The 23,879-nt window shown below is 41.9% G+C and overlaps 1 protein-coding gene across 1 annotated transcript in view; it reads left to right on the top strand.

Annotated features, from left to right (window-relative positions):
• The window catches only part of TRPM3 (transient receptor potential cation channel subfamily M member 3), a 714,222-nt gene that overhangs the window by 421,435 nt on the left and 268,908 nt on the right, over window positions 1-23,879 (top strand). Inside the window, exon 7 of the mRNA XM_030193857.1 lies at window positions 21,011-21,185. Within this exon, the coding sequence (XP_030049717.1) occupies window positions 21,011-21,185 (175 nt within the window). The remainder of the gene's footprint in view (window positions 1-21,010; window positions 21,186-23,879) is intronic.

Here is a 23,879-nt window from a genome sequence, read left to right as displayed (position 1 = left end):
AGCATGGATTAATGAGACAAAGTCAACATGGATTTAGTGAAGGGAAATCTTGCCTCACCAATCTACTACATTTCTTTGTAGTGAACAAACATGTGGATAAAGGTGAGCCAGTTGATATTGTGTATCTGGATTTTCAGAAGGTGTTTGACAAACTATCTCATGAAATACTCCAGAGGAAACTGGAGAGTCATGGGATAGCAGGTAGTGTTCTTATCGTGGATTAAAAACTGGTTGAAAGATAGAAAGGAGAGTAGGGTTAAATGGTCAGTATTCTCAATGGAGAAGGGTAGTTAGTGCGGTTCCCCAGGGATCTGTGCTGGGACCGCTGCTTTTTAACATATTTATAAATGACCTAGAGATGGGAGTAACTAGTGAGGTAATTAAATTTGCTGATGACACAAAGTTATTCAAAGTTGTTAAATCGCGGGAGGATTGTGAAAAATTACAAGAGGACCTTACGAGACTGGGAGACTGGGCATCTAAATGGCAGATGACGTTTAATGTGAGCAAGTGCAAAGTGATGCATGTGGGAAAGAGGAACCCGAATTATAGCTATGTCATGCAAGGTTCCACGTTAGGAGTCACAAACCAAGAAAGGGATCTAGGTGTTGTCGTTGATGATACTTTGAAACCTTCTGCTCAGTGTGCTGCTGTGGCTAAGAAAGCAAATAGAATGTTAGGTATTATTAGGAAAGTAATGGAAAACAAAAATGAGGATGTTATAATGCCTTTGTATCGCTCCATGGTGTGACCGCACCTCGAATATTGTGTTCAATTCTGGTTGCCACATCTCAAAAAAAGATATAGTGGAATTAGAAAAGGTGCAGAGAAGGGCAACGAAAATGATAAAGGGGATGAAATGACTTTCCTATGAGGAAAGGCTAAAGTGGCTAGGTCTCTTCAGCTTGGAGAAAAGGCGGCTGAGGGGAGATATGATAGAGGTCTATAAAATAATGAGTGGAGTTGAACGGGTAGATGTGAAGCATCTGTTTACGCTTTCCAAAAATACTAGGACTAGGCGGCATGCGATAAAGCTACAATGTAGTAAATTTTAAACGAATTGGAGAAAATATTTCTTCACTCAACATGTAATTAAACTCTGGAATTCGTTGCCAGAGAATATGGTAAAGGTGGTTAGCTTAGCAGAGTTTAAAAAAGGTTTGGCCGGCTTCCTAAAGGAAAAGTCCATAGACCATTATTAAATGGACTTGGGGAAAATGTTTTGTACTTTTTTTGGGATCTTGCCAGGTATTTGTAACCTGGATTGGCCACTGTTGGAAACAGGATGCTGGGCTTGATGGACCTTTGGTCTTTCCCAGTATGGCAATACTTATGTACTTATGTAAGGGCTCACACGCTAACCATGTGCTAGTTTGTTAGCACATGGCGATGTAGTTGTGCTAACCAATTAGCACAGTACATGCCTACTGTCTGCCCCCAACCCACTCCCAGCTTAGTAAAAGGACCCCAAAGTCACAATCATGATAACCAGAGTGGCTCTAGAAACAAAATCCTTAAATACATTTCTTAAAATCACTTATTTTTCGTTTTCAATTTTTTGATTTATCATTATGAAGTCCCTGGATATGGCTCAGATGAACAAGAGGCAGTTATATTACAGAGATCGTTTTTAATGGATAATTCAGCTAGTGGTGGCATTGCGTCATGGACAGATTTTGAGCATTTGTACAAATGTTTAACCATGTTTTAATACATACATAAAAAGTTATTAAAACAAATGTATAGAACAAGTGTAGAATCTTTGGGATTTTTCACTCTGTTATAGGGTATTGGAAAAAATCCCCACAGCCTCAACCAACAAAAATATGAATTATGTATGCAGTGACCTCACTTGTTACTAAGGGGCCCTTTTACTAAAGGGCTATGGATCTGGGCTTAGTCCATCTTAATACAGGACTTTCATGCACACTAAGCCCAAAATCAATGTGGCAGTATTTAGGGCATTTTTATTTTTTTCAGGTTCTGCATTAATTTTTCCATTAGCGTACAGGACTTGCAAAAAATTAACACGAGAGCACTTACTGCCTCCTATTTAGGACGGGCTATGAGCTCTTGCATTAATTCAGTATTAGCCAGTTGGGGGTGCGTAAATATGAATGTGCTGGTTGGTTAACACTTCCACAGCCATTCTCTGCTCATAACACACCCTCTCACAAAAATATTTTAAAAATTATTAATGCACACATACCCCTGAATTCCATATATGGCAATTTGAGTTTTATGTGTAAATTTGGATGTGTGTTCAATTTTTGAGTGCAACTACTGCAGCGGTCCCCTTAAGGATTGAGCGGGCACATCAGCTGGGCACGGTTAAACCATCTGACAACCATCCTTATTCTGTTTTGGAAATCTTTGGATGTCCAGATACACTCGGTGACTCAGGATCTGGAGGGCCACTTTGTCTTGGCCAAAGTATCTTTCAACAAATATTCTCTGATATTATGCAATGTGTATGCACCTAACATTTTTGATAAAGTTTTTTTGCTAGATTGCTCAATGTCTTACTCCCATTTCTGAATGATAATATTATTTTATGTGGCGATTTCAATACTGTATATGACCCAGCCCTGGATAGGTCCCATCCAAAGGGTGATTTGCAGTTTCATTTATCCAGGGGCTTACCTCTGCTCTGCAATACAGTAGCTCTTGTGGATTCATGGTGTTTGTTTCACATGAGGGAGTGGGATTATACCCACTTTTTCCATGCACATTCTATTAGGTCAAGGATTGATTATATTTTGGTTGCTGACTCCTTACTTAAACATTTAGTTAATGTGGCGATCAGTCCACATGACAATTTCAGATCATGCCTTAATGTGGGTATCCTTAGATCTGTCGCCTGTGGCCCATTCTCTGTCTTCTTGGAAATTTCCTATTGACCTGTAATGGGAAACATCTTTTCATTCCTTTTTACTAGACAAGTGCCATAATGGGGATCATGCCAGTCAACTTCTCTGTTTTGGGATGCATTTTATAGCATATGTAGCCCATAGGAAGAAAATGAGAGATAAAGAACTTTTGTGCCTTCAGAAACAAGTGATTCATGACAGGATCACTTTGAGGGTTCAGAAATCAGCTAGGACTCAAGAGTCATTGTTGGCTTCTCAAACAGCTTTGCAAATGCTGTTACATCAGCGGGCTACTAAATCCTTACTTTTATTATAGGTATAAACTTTTTGTTCATGGCAGTAAGAATGGTAAATTGTTGTCTCATTTGATTCGTACCAATTGTGGCCCTTCCAGGATCCTGCAGATGGCAGTGGCGACTGGTAGCATCAGTTTTAAAAATTAACTGAATATTTAAACATTTTTATGAAAATCTGTACGCTGCACCAGTTCAGGATACTCTGGATGGTTCTTTATATTTGGAGAATATTTCTCTTCCTCGCATCTCCCTTAGTCAGAAAACATCTTTCAATGCTCCAGTTTCAGAAGATGAGTTGATTTTGGTGATTAGGGATAATGTGCTTAATCGAGCACCAGGCTCCGATGGGTTCATGGCAGAGTTTTATAACATTTTACACAAACAAATTGCCCCCCCCCCCCCCCACCTTGTTTAATCTTTCTAATTACATGGTTGGTCGTGCTATTTTGCCTGATTCTTTGAAAACAGCTTAGATGATATTGTTATTGAGGCCACATAAAGACCCTTGTTCTTCAAATTCTTATTGGCCCATCTCTTTGTTGAATTTTGAAACTAAGCTGTTTGCTAAACTTTTAGCTAATTGTCTGGCTCAGGTTTTGCCTTCTGTGGTGGAATGTTGTCAGGTGGGCTTTGTCCAAGGTCGAACTGCAGTTAAGAACATTAGAAAGATTTTGGCTTCTTTGGAGACAGTGCAGCAGCACACTTTACCTTCTCTTTTAATTAGTTTTGATGCAGAGAAGGCCTTTAATCAGGTCTATTGGAGTTTTCTTTTTAGTGCTTTGAGAGCCTATGGTATAGAGGGAGATTTTTTTGGACGTGGTGCGGGTTTTATATTCTGATCCTACAACAGTCATATGGGTCAATGGGATTATGTTGGAGCCTTTTGAGATTCGCTGGGGCACACGCCAAGGATGTCCTTTATCTCCTTTTTTTATTTGTTTTGACTTTAGATCCCTTTACTGCCTAGTGGTTAGTGCAGCGGACTCTGATCCTGGGGAACTGGGCTCGATTCCCACTGCAGCTCCTTGTGACTCTGGGCAAGTCACGTAACCCTCCATTGCCCCTGGTACAAAATAAGTACCTGTATATATGTAAACTGCTTTGAATGTAGTTGCAAAATACCACAGAAAGGCAGTATATCAAGTCCCATTTCCCTTTCCCTTTATTAGAGATTCTAGCTAATACAGACAATCCAGGGGTAAAATTTAATATTTCTGAATTTAAAATTTCTCTTTTTGCAGATGACTTATTAGTTCATATTACTGATCCTCATTCAGCATTGGGGGCCTTAATGGAATCTTTTGAGGAATGTGGGGATTTTTCTGGTTCTCATTTAAATTTACAGAAGTCCTTGATGCTGGCCTCATCGCATTCTCTTCGACAGGGCTAGGTGGGTCAGTTTTCACTAAGATAGGCAACCCAGTCTTTTTGTTATTTGGGAATTCAATTGTCAATGGAAAATTTGGATTATATCGGCATAATGTCTCTCATCTTTTTGATTCCACAATTGCCATGTTGCAGGGATGTCAGTATCTTCCCTTGGAGTTGCATGACAGGATACACCTTTTTAATATTGTGGAATTTCCTAGATGGTCATATACTTTGCAAATGCTTCCCCTTAAACTTTTGAAAAAAAGACATTCATAACTTTCATAGACACCTTTCTCCTTTTTGTTGGGGTGGTAAAAAGCCAAAAATTCCTATATAAATGTTGCTGAGGAAATGGAGGATGGGAGGCTTGGGGTTCCCCGATTTATATACATATAATCTAACTTGCTTAGCTCGTCATTTGGAGGATTAGTGTTTGGATACGAAGAACTCCCCCATCCAGGTGGAATGGGAGCTCTTTACACCATCACATTTTATTTCCTTACTACAGACGCCTCATGATCTACTCCCCTCTGGGTTGCAGGGTAGCCTTTTGTTACTTCCTCTTCAGAAATTGTGGCAAGACCTCATGAGACATTGGGATGTATCCCCTCATGTTTTGGTTCTTCTCTCTATTTGTGGCAACACGGAATTCCTGCCCGGGGTTCAGAATGGGACCTTTCGACAGTGGGCGAGTTTAGAGGTTACATGTTTGGAGCAAGTCCTTCATCCGAATGGATCTTTGCTACCTTTACAATCGTTGGGGGACAGCTCATTAGCTAAGTTGTTAGATGTTTTTGCCTATTATCAACTGCACCACTATGTTTCTGCTTTGGATGGAGGACCACTCTCTGGCAGCCGTAGAGCTCATTTAGTTTCTCTTTTAGATCTGCATGATAGAAATCAGCTGTCAGTTTCCTTGCTTCGTAAAGCCATTTGGACATTCTTTCCTCCTAGGAATACCTCTGTGCTATTGTTTAAATGGGAGGTGGATTTGCAGAGGTCTTTGGCCTCTATTGACATTAGTAGATTGGCTGCTATCTACATGAATGCCAATTTCGATACTTTATCGGGCCTTTATCTCTAAAACACAACTTTTCAATATGGGCAGCATTGACACTCCCCTTTGTCATAAATATAATCAGCAACCTAATTCCTTTGTTCACGCCTTCTGGGCATGCCCAAGATTATTTTTTTTTGTCCAAGATAATACAATATTTAGAATGCCTTTTGGGGTCCATGATACCATTATTGGAAATGGGTCTTTTGTTAGATAAATATGAGGTGTTTTTGTTGCAGGTTGGGGGTAGTCGTCTGCTCATCCACAAGATTATTTTAAAAGTTTGGACTGTTCTTGACCCTCCTTCTTTTTGGAATTGGCGTAATTTTTTTCACCATATTATGTTGATGGAGAAGAAGAGGGTGGGGGTGTCCTTAAAATGTAAAAAGCAGCTCTTATCAGTGTGGGGTCCTTATATAGATTTCCTTTCTCCCAGAGCCCATAGTTTGCTATTGAATATTTTGTAACTTTGTATGTAATTTGTTTTAGGGGGGTTGGTGGTTGGAGTGTTGCATTTGTCATGGGACAGATGTTTTTTCTTTGTCTATTGGGGAGGCTATCAGACACAAAGCTCCTCTGTGCTTTGCTTGATTGATGTATCACTGTTTCCAGTGTTCCTTGACTTGTTTTATTGTTTCTTGTAATTGTTTATTGATTATATTAATGAACAAATTTAAACATAAAAATAATGCAGTCTTCCTGCCTGGCTGCTCTATCTGTTGCAGTCTGTGAAATAACAAGAAATGCTGCCTATCGGTACTGCAAGAAAAATAACACAGCAGATTGTGAAGATAAAATTGCAGAAGCCCGACTTGGCTTTCAATTATTTATTTATTTATGATGTGGTGAATAAACTGGACTTCTGCAATTTTATCTCCACTCTGCTATGTTATTTTCTGTGCTGGATCTTGTGGATCGCCTACCTGTTTTCTGGGACTTTCTGTACTGCAGTCCATTCTCATCAAGTCCTGGTGTCCTAGAAGCATTGTAACCTTGGAACAAAGCAAGTGAGCCAGGGACACGGAGCATGCAAATGCTGAAAGCATTCATCAGAGTATGGGCTATGGCTTGACAAGGCATGTGTTCCAGCTCCCTTTGACATCATTATTACATAATGGGAACCTGAAATGACGCACGGTGAGACTGCAGCCTGTGGTTTTCAAAGATGTACTTCCAGAGATGAATTGATGATTCATAATGCATTCATGCATGGTATGGCTATAAGAATATGAAGTCCACATGGTAGCCTCTGTAAGATGCCCATAGGTAGCCTTAATGTGAATGTGTATCTCTGGAAAAAGGACGTACCAAGTATATAGGACTACATCGTGTTACTAAAGTACTCCTGTGACATTTCCACTTACCAGTTTTTACTTCAGAAGTGCATAAAGAAAGGCTGCAGATGCCACAATAGTTTTCAAAGTAAAAGCATACACATCCTTTTTATTTTGAAAAGTGACCTGTATACAGGGTGAGCAGTTTTCAGGAAACCAATTAATGTGAATTAAACCTTTGTTACCTGCAGATATTGCTTTGAAATGTCCTCATAAGGGGGGTCTATGAATACAAATCACAACAGGAGCTCTCATAGGTACAAGAACACTTTCAGATTTTGAATTTTTGATGTAAGCTGCATTTCAAGCCTATCCCTATTATGCTGTGCCTGCTAATGGGGAAGATACTGGGATATTCCTTATAAGGAAACATGACCCCCCCCCCCCCCAGTGATAGTCACGTGAGACTACCACTAGGGGTGTCATTTTCAAAAAGTCACCAGACTGATCAGGAACAACTGGGCCTCGCACCTGCCCGAAGACCTTCCAGACCCCCAGACGACCCTCCCCCAGACTTCTGGATGACCCTCTGGATCCCCGAGGACCCCTGGACCACCAACGCTCTTTAACAGGTTGCCGTGGGGGTTGGGACTTCTGCGGTAGGGGGTTATTCAGGGGGATGCAGCCAGGACACGGGGGGAACCTCTCATTGCGGCCTGAGAACATTGGGTTGCGGCTTTGTCACTTATGTCGGCAGAAAGGGACAGTGAAGGCACATGTTATTGCAAATCTTTTTTTTAATTACATTTGTAAACAATAAACATCAATAACCCACTGTATACATAAAACAGCCCCACTAAGGGTGTCTTTTACTAAGATGCGCTCACGTTTTTAGCGTGTGCTAAAAATAGGCATGCGCTAAACGTTAGAGACGCCAATGCATTCCTATGGGCGTCTCTAACATTTAATATGTACCCAATTTTAGCGCGCGTTAAAAATGTGATCATGCCTTAGTAAAAGACGCCCCAAGTAACCATACTTCACAAGGAGGGAAACAGAAAAATATTTGCAAAAATGAAATGTAGCACACAATCAGTATCTCATTGTCGTGGCATAATCGAATGTGAACGCCTATGTGTAAGAACGTCCATCTCCGAGAACGGGTCTGTGAAGGGGCGGGCCGAACCGTATTTTCGAAAAAGATGGACGTCTATCTTTTTTGCAAAAATACGGTTTCTGCCAGGCAAAAGCCTTGGATTTGGTCGTTTTTTGAGCTGGGAGGTTTCGTTTTTTAGCGATAATCGAAACCGAAGCGCCCCAGCTCAAAAACGGCCAAATCCAAGGCTTTGGGTCATGGGAGGGGCCAGGATTCATAGTGCACTAGTCCCCCTCACATGCCAGGACACCAACCGGGCACCCTAGGGGGCACTTTTAAAAAATAGAAAAAAACATTAAAATACCTCCCAGGTGCATAGCTCCCTTCCCTTGGATGCTGAGACCCCCAACTCCTCCCCCCCAAAACCCACTCCCCACAACTCTACACCATTACTATAGCACTTATGGGTGAAGGGGGGCACCTACATGTGGGTACAGTGGGTTTTGGGGGGGGGGTTAGAGGGCTCCCATTTACCACCACAAGTGTAACAGGTAGGGGGAGGGGATGGGCCTGGGTCCACCTGCCTGAAGTCCACTGCACCCACTAAAAACTGCTCCAGGGACCTGCATACTGCTGTGATGGAGCTGGGGATGACATTTGAGGCTGGCATACAGACTGGGGAAAAAAGTGTTTAAAGTTTGTTTTTTTTGGTGGGAGGGGGTTAGTGACCACTGGGGGAGTAAGGGGAGGTCATCCCTGATTCCCTCCGGTGGTCATCTGGTCATTTAGGGCACTTTTTTGGGACCTGTTCATGGAAAAAAAAAGGGTCCACCAAAAGTGCCCTAAATTCTCGCTAAAAACGCCTTTATTTTTTCGATTATCGGCCAAGGGCGTTCATCTCTACTCGGCCGATAACCACGCCCCAGTTCCACCTTCACCACACCTCCGACACGCCCCCATCAACTTTATTCGTTCCTGCAACGGAGTGCAGTTGAAGACGCCCAAAATTGGCTTTCGATTATACCGATTTGGGCACCCGTGAGAGAAAGACGTCCATCTCTCGATTTAGGTCGGAATATAGGCGTTTTTCTCTTTCGATTATAAGCAGGATAGTCATGTACACATACACTGCTGGATTCTATACATTGTGCTTTAATTTCCATGCAGAAATCGAAGTGTATTCTATAAAAATGCACATAACTTAATTGGTTTACTAGCTAATTAGCGCCGTAGATGTTAACAAGCAATTATCAGCACTAATTGGCATTAAGAATTTCTCCCTAAGTGTATTTTGTAACGTAGTGCTCGTAAATTCTACGTTGCATAGTTGAAAGGGAATGTGGCCATGGGTGGGGCTTGGGCGTTTCTAAAATCTATGTGGCACCCAATCTGTGCCTAATTTAGATGTCTGGATTTACAACAAGTAAAACATGGCGTAAATGGCCCCAACTAAATTCGGTCATATGGTGAGGCGCTCGACGTATTCTATATACCGTGTGGAAATTTAAGCCTATCCTATACTACTACTACTACTATTTAGCATTTCTATAGCGCTACAAGGCGTACGCAGCACTGCACAAACATAGAAGAAAGACAGTCCCTGCTCAAAAAGCTTACAATCTAATAGACAAAAAATAAAGTAAGCAAATCAAATCAATTAATGTGTACAGGAAGGAGGAGAGGAGGGTAGGTGGAGGCGTGTGGTTACGAATCAAAAGCAATGTTAAAGAGGTGGGCTTTCAGTCTAGATTTAAAGGTGGCCAAGGATGGGGCAAGACGTAGGGGCTCAGGAAGTTTATTCCAGGCGTAGGGTGCAGCGAGACAGAAGGCGCGAAGTCTGGAGTTGGCAGTAGTGGAGAAGGGAACAGATAAAATTTAGGCATAGAAAATACACTTGGGCGTATTTTTTCCACATGGAATTTTCAGGCGCCATATATAGAATCTAGTCAACAGTGACTTTATAGAATGCCCCAGTCCTAATGCTGCATCCTTTCAGGCTATACAGACTGTGTCATTTCAGATGCAAATAAGGTTACTGAAAGCTGTCAATGTGCTCGGACACATTTGGTAAAAGCTGTTGCTGAACTCGATGTGGTATTAGAAAGACCGTTATGGATTTCATTTTCTATCAAGCAGTATATTGGTTTGACCCCTGAGGCAGGCACTTTTCTGCACCGAAACACAGCCCGTGTCGGGTCTTTTGTATTAAAGATTTCAACATTGTTCCAGTCTCTTTTGTGCTTCTTTTGCTGTATTGTTTGTATTATGCATTTTGGAATTAAACGTTGTAAATTGAATCTTTTTAACTCTGGGATCATGCACACTACGTACAAATTCCATATTGACCATTGTGTGCATAATTGCCATTAAAGACTACTAGCACTTCGACTGCAATTAAATGCGAGCACTTTCACTAGTTCAACAGCTGGTGTAAATGCATGCATCTAAGTGCTCTCAGTTAGGTGTGTAGATGATAGTATTCTACAACCTGTGTGTAGAAGTGCTAGGCACACCCCTGCCCCTCCCAGATCTATGCCCCTCTTGCAGTTGCAATCTTAGGGGTCCTTTTACAAAGGTGCACTAGCATTTTTAGCACATGCTAAAAATAAGCATTTGCTAAACGCTGGGCATTTCTAGCCTTTAGTGTGCACTAAAAATGTTAGTACACCTTTGTAAAAGACCCCCTCAATTTGTAGAGTACTGACGAAAAGCAGTTACACGTGTAACTGCAAATTAGTGCCAATTATCACCAATCACAGCCAATTCTTGGTCGTTAAAGCCAATTAGCATCTAATTTAACATTTATGATCATGTCACTCCCTTATTTGTTCATTATCATTGGCAGTTTTCTATAACCTGTGTGTTCAACTTTGTGTGCTAAGCATCGAATGCACTCATAAGTTTACAGAATTAGGAGAGCTGTATATGATCCACTGAAAAATACATTTCTAAAAATTTGCATACACTACCGCCATTGCGTGCAAATATATCTCATGCATATTCATTGTGGCTGTTCTGAACACCTTACTAGCAAGGTTGTCCCAAGGACTGGTTTATGCTATTAGAATCTTGATAGTCTGCATTTTGTGGTACAACCAAAGTGGTTTACACATTAGATACAGGTATGTTTATGTTTATTGTAAAAATTATATACCACCTGGCTTATATAGATCACAAATTTAAAAGAAAGGAACACCATTCCATATGATGGAAAAGACCTAATAACACCATTCACCAATATATGCACACAAAAATATTATCTTCACATTAAAAGTGTCCTAATAAATCCTTATGCCCTCTATTTCAGGACAACCAAATGTCTGCCAAAAATAACAAATTTCAAGCTTAGTCTTAGACTTTAATTAAGTTCAATTCCACGCCTATATCTTTTGGTATAGTATTTCATAAGGAAGGCTCTAGGCAGAGAATGCTCTCTCTTGCCCAGTCTCCCCTTACTCTAGTTCTTGAGGCCACTACCATTATAAAATCTTGCATAGATCGAGTGCCCTTCCTGGAATATATGGAATTGTCAAAGCACTTAAGTACAATGGTTTTAATTCATAGAGAGCCCCTTTTACTAAATGGCGGTAAGCACAACCACTCGCTAGACAGGAAGTACCCCCGGGCTACTGCAGCAGCCCAGCGGTACTTCCCACCCCCAGCACACCGTCATATCTGGTACTACAAAAATATATTTATTTTTGTAGCGCCGGAGTGTACATCCCGGGTTAGCGCGGGAGCCCTTACCACCATCTCACGGCCATTTCCTGCAAGAAAGAAAGACTTCCCTTTTACCCGCTGTGGTAAAAGGGGGCAGACGTCAGCGCAGGCCCCCTTTTGTCTTAGCTTGGTAAAAGGGGCCCAAAAAGCCTTACTAGCTAAAAAGAGAATTTTAAAAGAAACTCTAAATGTAATAGGTAACCAATGATAATGAACAAATAAGGGAGTGACAGGATCATATTTATGCTTATTTCCCAAAAGTTTTAACTGCCAGATTTTGTAGAGTTTGCAGTTTCTTTAGATTGTTACCAGAGAGGCCTGCATAGATCATATTTGCATAGTCTAATCTTGCTATCAACGAAGCATGTAAAAGAGTATGTAATGCTTCTTGGTTAAACAAATATTTTAAAGACCTTAATCTCTGTAAAAATCACAAAACCCTCTTTTAAAACATTATTGATTTGGTCTTCAAACGTTAACAGTGAGTCAATAAGCACTCCCAAGTATCTAAAACATTCTACTGGGTTCATTGGGGTTCAGAATGATACTGGTAGCATAGCAGGCCTATCCTGATGTCTGCTAATCCAACATACTCTAGTTTTCTGAATATTCAGAACCAGATGATGTTCAAATGACCACTCCAATATTGCATTTAAACCATTTTGCAGCCCAGAAATGTTCAGTATTTATGGGCTTACGTGTGCTAGAATTAAAATATCATTAGCATAACAGAATGCACTTAAACCAAAACTAACAGGGGACTTAAGAATATGTTAAACAACAACATCGGGGACAATGCAGAACCTTATGGTATTCCAAGTGATATTGTGATAAAAACTGTGGGGCTGACATTCAGACTGCAGGAGTTAGACCAACTAACTCCCGCGGTTGGCGCTTAGCCCGGATATTCAATGCCAGGCTGCTTCCAGTGACCAGCATTGAATATCCGGTTTATTTTTGGCTGGTTTAAAGATAACCGACTAAGTCGATATTCAGAGTTATCCGGTTGTCTTTAAACCGGCCAAAAATATCGCACCTTTTCATGCTACCAAATATGGTCGCTAAACCGGCTTTAAAAATAGGCAGATAGATGGTTATATCGGGCGATATAACCAGCTATCTGCTAGCCGCTAATTGGGGATATTCAGCAGGGGATAGCAACCATTCTGATATCGGGTGGTGTAAATATAAAGATACTTGGAATGTTCTGTGAGTTAAACCACTTTTAAACCACCCTGTAATACCTATATCTATAATAATAATAATAATAATAAAGGATCTATGAAATCAAACGCTGATGATAAATCTAATGATACAGCAAGAACACCATTACCACTATTTAAAATAAACTTCACTCATTATAGCAGTAATCAAAGTCTCTGCGCTATGGCCCTCTCTAACCCACCCCTCCCCCTTCCCTCCACTGAGGGTTTAAAATATCAGCAGATTCTACAAAACTCATTAATTGTTCTAGAACCAGTTGTTCAATTATTTATCTCTAGTGGACTCACACCTTTAGTCCTGGTGCAATGGAGGGTTAAGTCCCCAGGTCACAGGGAGCTTTTCCTCTGGGTCTCAGCCCACTGTACTAATCATTAGGCTACTCCGCCACTCTAGCGATTAAGAACCACTGGTCTACATTAAATTCATCATGCCTATAAAATTAATTTCCTTTCTCACTTTGCCTTTCTGTATAAGATATGTTTCTTGGAAAGACTTTAGAGATCCATATTTTGAAAGTAATTGTTAGAAACAGCATATTTTTAATGATTAAAACTTCTATTTAATAATATTTAGCACACAATAACACTACTGTCGCAAGCTAAGAGTTAGTAAATGAAAGCCTAAGGGGCCCTTTTATTATGGTGCGAAAGAGCATCAAATTAGAACTACCACCTGACTAACACGTGCCCTGGGTCATAATTCTAATTTTTACACGTGTCCAAAACGCACGGCAGAAAATTATTTCTCTTTTCTACCGCTAACCGGGCGGTAATAGGCAGTGTACGTGCACTAACGATTACCACCTAGTTAACGCGTGAGATCGTACTGCTAAGTCAATAGGTGGCGGTAAGGTCTCAGGCCCAAAAAAGACGCGTGGCAATTTTTATTTTGCTGTGCGTCCATTTTCAGCAAAAAAAAAGAGGCCTTTTTTGCAACTGCGCTGAAAAATGGACCTGCACGCGTCCAATACATGCGCCTACATCAGTGTAGGCCATTTTCCGGCACGTCTTAGTAAAAGGGCCCCTTAGTATATTACTTAACCATTTTGTCCTTTTATCTTCATTCTTTGTATGGCTAATTGCCGGCTGCTCTTTTTCATTAGTTCTTCTAGCATTAAACATGGAAAATGAGGGTGATGTGTTGTACATCTGAATAGTTTTGATCAGGGGCGTATCTGCGTGGGGCCACAGGGGCCTGGGCCCCCGCAGATTTCGTCCTGGCCCCCCTCCCGCCGCCAACCCTCCCCCACTAATGTTGTTTACCTTTGCTGGCGTGGTGCGACGTCAGACAGACTCCGAATCAGCAGCGTACAGCATGGCCACGGAGGAGGACGACGAAAAAGAACTTTGAAGACCTCGGCGGCTGGCGGGGGTTGGGGTCCCCCGCCAGCTGAAGAATTATTTTTAAAAGCAGGCGGAAGCGGACCTCGGCTGGCGGGGGTTGGGGTAAACAACGTCAGCGGGGAGGGTTGGCGGCGGGAGAGGAGGTGGAGAGAGTCGTTGGTGGCAGGGGGGGGCTCTGGCAATGGCGGGGGGAAGTCATTGGTGGCAGGGGGGGCTCTGGCAATGGCGGGGGGGGTCGGTGGTGCCGGGGGGGGGGCTAAATGTGCCCCCTCCCTCTGGCCCTGGCCCCCCCTACTGCCAGAGTCCAGATACGCCCCTGGTTTTGATTAGAAATTCTCCTAATTAAACAAACAAGATGCTTATCACACCTATTTAATGGCCATTTAATAGTACTAATCATGTCATTAGAGCTTGATAACACACTTATTGAAGGATAAATATTTGACATCATTATCATAGGGGCTGATTCATTAAACTTGCATTAGAGCCCTGCGCTAACAATTAGCACATGGCTCCCTAATCCGAATGCAAAAATTTAACACAGTAAAATCCTAAATGCAAAACTTTAACTCTCCACTGCAGTGGTCAAATAGGATTCAAAGAGGGCTGACACAAAAATTATGCACCAGAAAGGCAGAGAGCGCTGGACACATGCGCACACAGGTCTGCACAGACACTAGCACAAACCCAACTGCATGATCCCCCTCCCCCAGGCACTCCCTATACCCACATCCCTGATGGCCCAAGTGGGCCCCCTGAACTTCCTACTCCCTGACCCCACAAATAACCCTGGTGGTCCAAGTGGGACTTCCTCCTGGACACCCTACACCCTTCCTGTGAAATTTTTAAAAGGAGTGATACCCACTTCTGCCACTGCACCACCATTTTTCGTGAGTAAAGTCGGTATCAGACCTGTAGAATTCTCCCCCCCCCCCAAAAAAAAAGTACTGCATGTATATGCACGTATGTTCACACTGAGCAGCTTAAGAAAAGAATGGCTGGATCTGATGGGCCCGGGGCATTGGGGTACCTAGCCTGTCAGGTCTGGGCCACAGATGAGTGGAGGAGGTGATCAATGTGGAACTGTGCTGGCTGGGAAGAGTGGTGGCTGGCCTGTGCAAGGTGCAGTTGAGCCCTGGAAATTGTTTGGGCCAGTTGCATAACCCCCTCCAAACCAGGACGACGGAAATGAGCATACATGTGCACACGCATAGACAAGCTGGGTTGTTGCAGCAGGAGGCTGAGCAGCAGAAAGCTGTGCCAGGATGGAGAAGAGAACAGCAGGCAGGGCCACTGATAGAGCCGGAACAGGGGCAAGGCCTGGGGCAGGGTTGTTGCCGCCCCCACTCAGGCAGCCGCGGTCTCCCTTCCACTTATCTTCCTGTGTCTGCTCCTCTCTCGGTCTGTCACTCTCTTGCTTCTGTGTGCCAGAACCACAGTTACCGGGTTAACACAATCACCCAGGTCCCGACACACAGAAGTAGGAGAGAGACAGACCCTGGATCCGAGCCCAGAGAATCTTGCCTCCAACCCCCCCCCCCCCCCCCCCCCCCCAGCAGGTATGGGAATCTGGGAAAGTTATTTTTTAACATTTGAGCAGCTTTATTTGTAAGGAAAAGGGGCAAGGAAGTACATGTGTGGCATGCCTGTCTCAAGCCCTAGTTTGTGCCAAAGCAGCAGACTGTAAAGATTCTAAAAAGCACCATTTGTCAGCTGGGTGGGAAACTTAAAGAAGAAAGGATGCTTGTTTGAGTGCTGTCTATATCTGAAAAATCTGAGTTATTGCCTGGAAAATATTATATTATTTTAATTTACTGACCTAGAGCTTATATAAGGAATGGATTGAGCCACTCTTAGGTGAATGAGTGAGTACCTGTTGCCTGAGCAGAGAGTCTGATTAGCGAAATTAGAGCAATTAATTTAATTGCCTGGCAGAGATAAAGGAATCCTGGCTATTAAAAAATTACAAAAATACATTTACTTACATAATTGACAGTTTATAAGAAAATTACATTATTCAGTCCAGGGCAATGTGAACTAACTGAAGCTGTTCTTGGAATTTATTTGACAGTTTTGAAGAATTGTTTTTTAAGAGTATTTATATATGGGAAGAATGTCTCCTTTTCTGAAAATCAATTTATTTTACCAAAGTTATAACTGAAAGTTCTCAAACAGCAGGATTTTTTTAGTGTGCTGTGCTCTGTGCTTGAGGAAAGTTTAATGCACTAAACCCACTGGATTTTATTGACTCATATGTTCTGGTTAAGTTGTCAGGGTCAGCTAGAGAAATACAAAATGCTGTGACAGACAATTTAAATAACTGCATAAAATACTTGTCTAAAGTTGAAAAGTTGTCACAGCTGAAAAATTAGTCAGCTGTGGGAAAAATATTTTGACAATTTCTGAGGAACTTAAAATGTCAGATAAGGAATATCTAGAACTGTCTGAAGCTGTCAGAAGTTAACACTTTGAATTAAATGCAAAATATTAGTTTAGTTTATTAATTTGTATTCCGCCTATATCTAGTTGGATCACACTCAATATATACATAATCTTCTCACAAAAATAAAAACATAGAAATACACTTTGCATAACAATCCTTAAATAAAATGACATCTTAATTCTAATATTTCATATGTCTCTAATCCAGTTTTCCATAACCTTTACAAAATGGAGGAGTGGCCTCGTGATTAGGGTGATGGACTTTGGTCCTGAGGAACTGAGTTTGATTCCCACTTGAGGCACAGGCAGCTCCTTGTGACTCTGGGCAAGTCACTTAACTCTCCATTGCCCCATGTAAGCCGCATTGAGCCTGTAATGAGTGGGAAAGTGTGGGGTACAAATAATAAAAAAAAATAGCCCTTCAGAATTTGCTTAAATTTGCCCATGTCTGTTATCAATTTAATCTGCTTAGGTAACTGATTCCAAGCTAAAGGACTATACATTGATTTTAAGTATTGCTTTGGTAAAGTTAGGTCAGCTCCAGTTTGCCAAGAGCATAAAATTATTCCCAGCACTAAAAAGTCATTTGTATATAGATTCTAACTGTATTGTGCTGGGATCTCTTCTTTATTATTTAGATTTTGCTCGAGTTGTGTTACATTTGGGTACATTGGTATTTTGCTGTCCCTAGAAAGCTCGCAATCTAATTTTGTACCTGAGGCAATAGAGGGTTAGGTGACTTGCCTACCAAGATCACAAGGAGCAGCAGTTGGATTTGAATGGGGCATTTCTAGATATCAAGGCTGATGCTCTAACCACTAGACCACTCCTCCCCCTATTAGAGGTTAACATGTCAGTAGTGCATACCCCAGTTAAGACTGAGAAAAACAGAAGATCAAGGGTCCTGTTTACAAAGCATGCTAGCATTTTTAGTGTGTGCTAAACGCTAGAGTCACCCATATATTCCTATGGGCGACTTAGCGTTTAGCACGTGCTAATCATTAGTGTGCACTAAAAACTACTAATGTGCCCCCTTAGCACTGCTTAGTAAATCTGCACTGTATGCAAGTTGAATGAGTGAAGAAAAACTTTATATGAGTGGGATAGGGTATAAACAATTATTTTTTTATGTAATGGTAGATAGTAAACAAACAGAAAATACAATATAAAGGAAATATACAGATGCCATGAGTGGGAAAGCGCGGGGTACAAATGTAACAAAAAAATAAAAATATCAACACAGAGCAGGAAGATAGATTTTTTTTCCTTGTTAATTTATTCAGGTAGTAAAGCCAAGAAAGAAGAAGACACCACATAGATACCTGAAATAAGCCATTGCCGGAGATCTCTTGTCACAAGAAGAAGATAGCTGGTGTCCAACCTCAAAAAACTCCTGGGAAGAAACAAAATTGAATGAAAGATAACAAACTGAGTAATTCAAATTGCTTTTACACACACACAGAGAATAGATGGAGATAGATAGAGAGAAAAAAACACACATAGAACAGACAAATACAATGAAAGAAAGACAAAGGAAAAGACAAAAATATAGCAGAAATAAAAGCTTCCTGGCTGAGCTTCCTGTAGGAAGGAACATTCTCTGCAGAACCTAGGTAAACAAAAGAGTAAAAGGGAGTTTAAAATATCTAATAGGTAATTGGATTAGTATGTGTATAATTTTAGGCTACAAATTTGAATACTTATCTGATAGAGCTCATGATCCTGGGTTGCCAAAGTTCAGCTTAATACTGATCTGAAACAAATTCTGTAACACGAGACTGAAACACATTGAAACATTATGAGTGGAATCTTAGAAAGGATGTCCAACTCAGAATATGGACGTCCAAGTCAGTATATCACAAACAGACATCTATCTCACATATATTTTAGAAAAGGAAACAGCCTGCTCTAAAATACATGTGAGATGGACATCCATATGCTGGATACGTCCATGGCAAAACAAGGGACATAGACTTCTACGTGGCAGCATAGGAACATCCATCTTATAAAATGGCCATACAGAGCAGAGTGGTAGCCCAATGGATAGAGCAGTGGGCTGAGAGCCAAGGGGCCCAAGTTATGGTTTATTAAACTTGATATACTGCCTTCTGTGCAATAAAAAGTTCCAATAAACACAAAGAAAATAAATAGAACGCCAGTATTTCTTTAAAAGACCAAGACAACACAATGGAGGGTAGCCCAGCCAGGAGGCGGGTTCACAGCATGCTGAAACACAGAAAACTACCCAAAACCTGGGTAAGCCATATTATAAAAATATACTTTCAATGCTGTTCTAAACTTAACATATAAGGGCTCAATATGGAGATCCTTGGGCAGCGAGTTCCAAAGAGATGGTACTATGGAAAAAAAAAGCAAATTGTCTTGTAGATTCGTAAGGAGCTACCTTTACAGGGGGACAAAGAGACGACCATCACGAAGAGCTCACAATGCTCGTTCAGGTGTATGAGGTATAAGATGTGAAGAAAGATAACAGGGTGTACCAGTATATAAGGCTTTATGAGCAAGTGTTAAAACTTTAAACTGAATATGAAATTGTATTGGGAACCAATGTTGCTCAGCCATCTCTTCTCCAACCTGAAAAGCCCTAGCCTCCTTAGTCTTTCTTCATAGGGAAGTCGTCCCATCCCCGCTATCATTTTAGTCGCCCTTCGCTGCACCTTTTCTAATTCTACAATATCTTTCTTGAGATGCGGCGACCAGAATTGAACACAGTACTCAAGATGCAGTCGCACCATGGAGCGATACAACGGCATTATAACATCCTCACACCTGTTTTCCATACCTTTCCTAATGATACCCAACATTCTATTAGCTTTCCTAGCCGCAGCAGCACACTGAGCAGAAGGTTTCAGTGTATTATCGATGACGACAACCAGATCCTTTTCTTGGTCTGTAACTCCTAACGTGGAACCTTGCATGACGTAGCTATAATTCGGGTTCTTTTTTCCCACATGCATCACCTTGCACTTGCTCACATTAAACGTCATCTGCCATTTAGCCGCCCAGTCTCCCAGTCTCGTAAGGTCCTTCTGTAATTTTTCACAATCCTGTCGCAAGTTAACGACTTTGAATAACTTTGTGTCATCAGCAAATTTAATTACCTCGCTAGTTACTCCTATCTCTAAATCATTTATAAATATGTTAAAAAGCAGCGGTCCTAGCACAGACCCCTGAGGAACCCCACTAACTACCCTTCTCCATTGTGAATACTGCCCATTTAAACCCACTCTCTGTTTCCTATCCTTCAACCAGTTTTTAATCCACAATAGGACATTTCCTCCTATCCCATGACCCTCCAATTTCCTCTGCAGCCTTTCATGAGGTACCTTGTCAAACGCCTTTTGAAAATCCAGATACACAATATCAGCCAGCTCCTCTTTGTCCACATGTTTGTTTACTCCTTCAAAGAAATGAAGTAAATTGGTCAGGCAAGTTTTCCCCACACAAAAGCCGTGCTGCCTTGGTCTCAGTAATCCATGTCCTCAGATGTGCTCTGTAATTTCGTACTGTCTTGCGAGCTTGTGTATTACACCTGTTGGGTTATTTTAATTCCTTGTATGTGACTCTTCCTGTGTTAACGATGAGAGCTCTACAAATTGTGCAAAATATAACAGCTTGGCTGTTGATGGGTAATAAGAAATGTGATCATATTTCACCTGAACTTCTGGAATTATATTGGATGCCAGTTGTTTTACATGCCAAACTGGAGTTGTTGTTTGCATTTCAAAGCTGTGGATCTGGTGTTCCTGATGATGAATTAACTTGGCATCAGTCAGCTCATCAGCTTTGTTCAATCCAGCAAGCCCTTTCAGAATGTTCCTTCAGTCAGGAAGATACCCAGAGGTTTGGGGCATTTGCATATCTTTTCGGGGATTACCCCCTATGTGTCTGGTGGCATGTTCTTCCAGTGCAATTGCAATCTGAATTTGATTTGGTGGATATTGGAAAATAGTTGAAAGTCTTTGATCTTAATGTATAATTTTGGTATTCATTTTTGTGCTTGGTTGCTTTATTTGTGGTGTTCTATTATGCGATTGTGTTGTCATGTACTGTATTATATGTTTTTTATGATACTTCTTATATTGATTTATTAGCTGGTCCAAATTATGGATGGGAGAGTTATAAATAAATAAATGCTCTTTTACTCCAGTGCTAGAACCTCTATCATGCAAATATAGTGAAATTAGTAATTTTTAATATTATATTCTTGTTTTGCTTTCCTTTATTTTTATTTTATTATTTTTATTATTTTGCTTTTGCTGTGTTTTGTTTTTTTCTTCATTTTATTTCCTGCAGGAATCGGGCAAGGGGTCCCAGTGGTGGCTCTCATTGTGGAAGGAGGACCAAATGTTATCTCAATCGTCTTGGAATACCTACGTGACAGTCCGCCAGTACCTGTTGTGGTTTGTGATGGCAGTGGACGTGCTTCTGACATCCTTGCCTTTGGTCATAAATACTCAGAGGAAGGAGGGTAGGTACCATACTACAAGAAACAAAGATTCAGTATATGTGGATTAGTCTCTTATGCATGAAATATAAAGCATTAGAGTAATTGAGCAATATGGAATGTTCTGGGTCATATCTCAGTAGTACATGATAATAATAGAAGGCTCTCCAATGCAGCTCAATTTAAATAACACAATTTTGTTGTTTATGTCTCTCCCAGGCTATCACTGACTAGATCCTTCCTTTCCTCCCCCTGCTTTCCCATACAGCACTAGTATATGCGAAAAGGCAAGACAGTACCCAAAAATCTAGGGCTTCTTTTACAAAGCCGCACTAGCGATTCCTGTGCAGCAAATGAGAGGAAGCCCAGGGCCGCCAAGAAACTAGGCCGGGCCCGGGGCAAGGCCACCCCGCCTACGCCCCCCCTGCCACTGCCGCCCCCCGTTGCTCCCCTGCCACTGCCACCCCCCCCCCCCCCCCGTCGCTCCCCCCGCCGCTGCAGTCCGCGGTCTCACCTACCTGCCTCCACGCCTCCAGGCTCCCTGCATTCAAAGCGGCAGTCGCAGATCGCCTCTCTTTGGGCCTTCCCTCCCTGTGTCCCGCCCTCGTCTGATGTAACTTCCAGTTTCCACGAGGGCGGGACACAGGGAGGGAAGGCCCGAAGGGAGGTGATCTGTGACTGCCGCTTCGAATGCAGGGGGCCCGGAGCTGAGCAGGCAGGCAGGTGAGACCGGGAACTGCAGCGCCGGTGGCATGACCCTGGCACCGAGCCCCCCTTGGATGCCCGGGCCTGGGGAATTTTGTCCCCCCTACCCCCCCCCCCCCCCCTCGGCGGCCCTGAGGAAGCCCATAGGAAATGAATGGACTTCCTCTCATTTGCCACACCGAGAATTGCTAGCGCAGCTTTGTAAAAAAGAGGCCCCCAACAAGGCTGTCTTCCTGTAACAGTACTTCAGGCTATGAAGTATTCACCCAGCTCCTCACATCATGTCGTTTTGCTTAACGTATTCAGGTCGGGAAAGGAAAGTGTGCTAACTGGCATCATCTTGTGAACTGCAAACATGCATCTTCATGGGTCAAAGCGACTAGAGTCAGATGATGTGTCATTTTTCTGTGACCTTTGTGCAGGATAGGAAAGTTATGGATCGAGGCTATATGCTCCATGCCAGTACTTTCCGTTTCCTTTCCATTCTTTACTAGCCATCCATTATTTTCAACAGAAGAGGAAAGAGCAGACTTTGGGCCCTTTTACCAAACTTCAGTATAAAAAAATGGCCTTAACGCGTCCTTACAAGGTTCATTCCCGTGAGCTAAGGCCATTTTTCCTGCCGGGGTAAAATGGCCAATTTTTCTATTTTCCATATAAATGGCCACATGCTAATTTTCCCATTAGCGCATAAGCCTTTACTGCTACCTATTTTGTAGGCGGTAGGGACTCACGTGCTAAACCTATGCTAATCGGTTAGTGCATGGCAATGCCCGGGCACTAACCAATTAACGCAGAACATGTATATTTATCTACTGATGCATCTAATTTACGCTCTCTTTTCCTGGAGGAGTGGCCTAGTGGTTAGAGCACCAGTCTTGCAATCCAGAGGTAGCCAGTTCAAATCTCACTGCTGCTCCTTGTGATCTTGCGCAAGTCATTTAACCCTCCATTGCCTCAGGTACAAACAGACTGTGAGCCCTCCTGGGACAGAAATATCCAGTGTACCTGAATGTAACTCACCTTGAGCTACTACTGAAAAAGGTGTGAGCAAAATCTAAATAAATACTCCAATCTTCCTTATTTTGGTGGCAACTTATTTATTGCCCCATTCTAGGAGATAGAGGAAAGCAGTGAGTGAGCTATAGAGGGCAGAATTCAGCTCTGTATGATCTGAACTTGCCTAGTGGTGTACAACTAAAAGGCATCTTTCTTTATAATCTTGAGTAGTTTAAGATTAGCCCAATCTAGGACCTTGAGATCTAACAGGAATTCTTATCTAATTTCTAGTCATGAGGACTAGGTAAAGCTATTGTTTAGCTAAATTATTTGGACTGGCTTTTATACACTGGGGTACAGATTAGTAAACAAAGGCAGTCCATCATCCAACAAACCAGAAAACAAGTTAGAGACTGATATGGAATTTATGGAGTCCTTCAAACTTATTGAAAACCTACATTGCTGTTCATGTGTATTATAGAGATACAAATTTGTGATTGACCTCCGCCCTCCCCAGCTGAATGAGCACTTCATCTATAGTGCCTCTCGCTTGCATCAGAAATACTGCTAGATTTCATTTATTTATTCATTTAGGGCTCCTTTTAATAAGCGGCTCAGTATACAGGAAGTACCACCAGGCTACCGCAGCAGCCCAACAGTACTTCCCTCCCCTAGTGCAACATTATTTCCGGTGCTACAAACATTTATTTATTTTTGTAACACCGGACTGTACCCGGCGGTATTTGGGCAGAGTCATGCGCTGCCCGGCTACTGCCGGGTTAACACGGGAGCCCTTACTGTCACCTCAATGGATGGCAGTAAGGGCTCTCTGTTGGATTATTTGTAGTAAATAATTAGCAGATTTTAGTACACACAGCTTCAGCTTTAGAAATGTTAATTTCTTTCTTCATCTCTCTCTCATTCACCCCTGAATAATTCACTGCTGAGTCACTTTAAAGTTGAAGTAACAAAACATCTGTTTACTCACAGTTTGTAGTTAGATTATAATCAGAC

Source organism: Microcaecilia unicolor, chromosome 2 (assembly GCF_901765095.1).
Source record: "Microcaecilia unicolor chromosome 2, aMicUni1.1, whole genome shotgun sequence".
Classification (NCBI taxonomy): domain Eukaryota; kingdom Metazoa; phylum Chordata; class Amphibia; order Gymnophiona; family Siphonopidae; genus Microcaecilia; species Microcaecilia unicolor.
The sequence above is the reverse complement of the archived record's forward strand: the minus strand, read 5'-3'. Positions and strand labels throughout refer to the sequence as shown.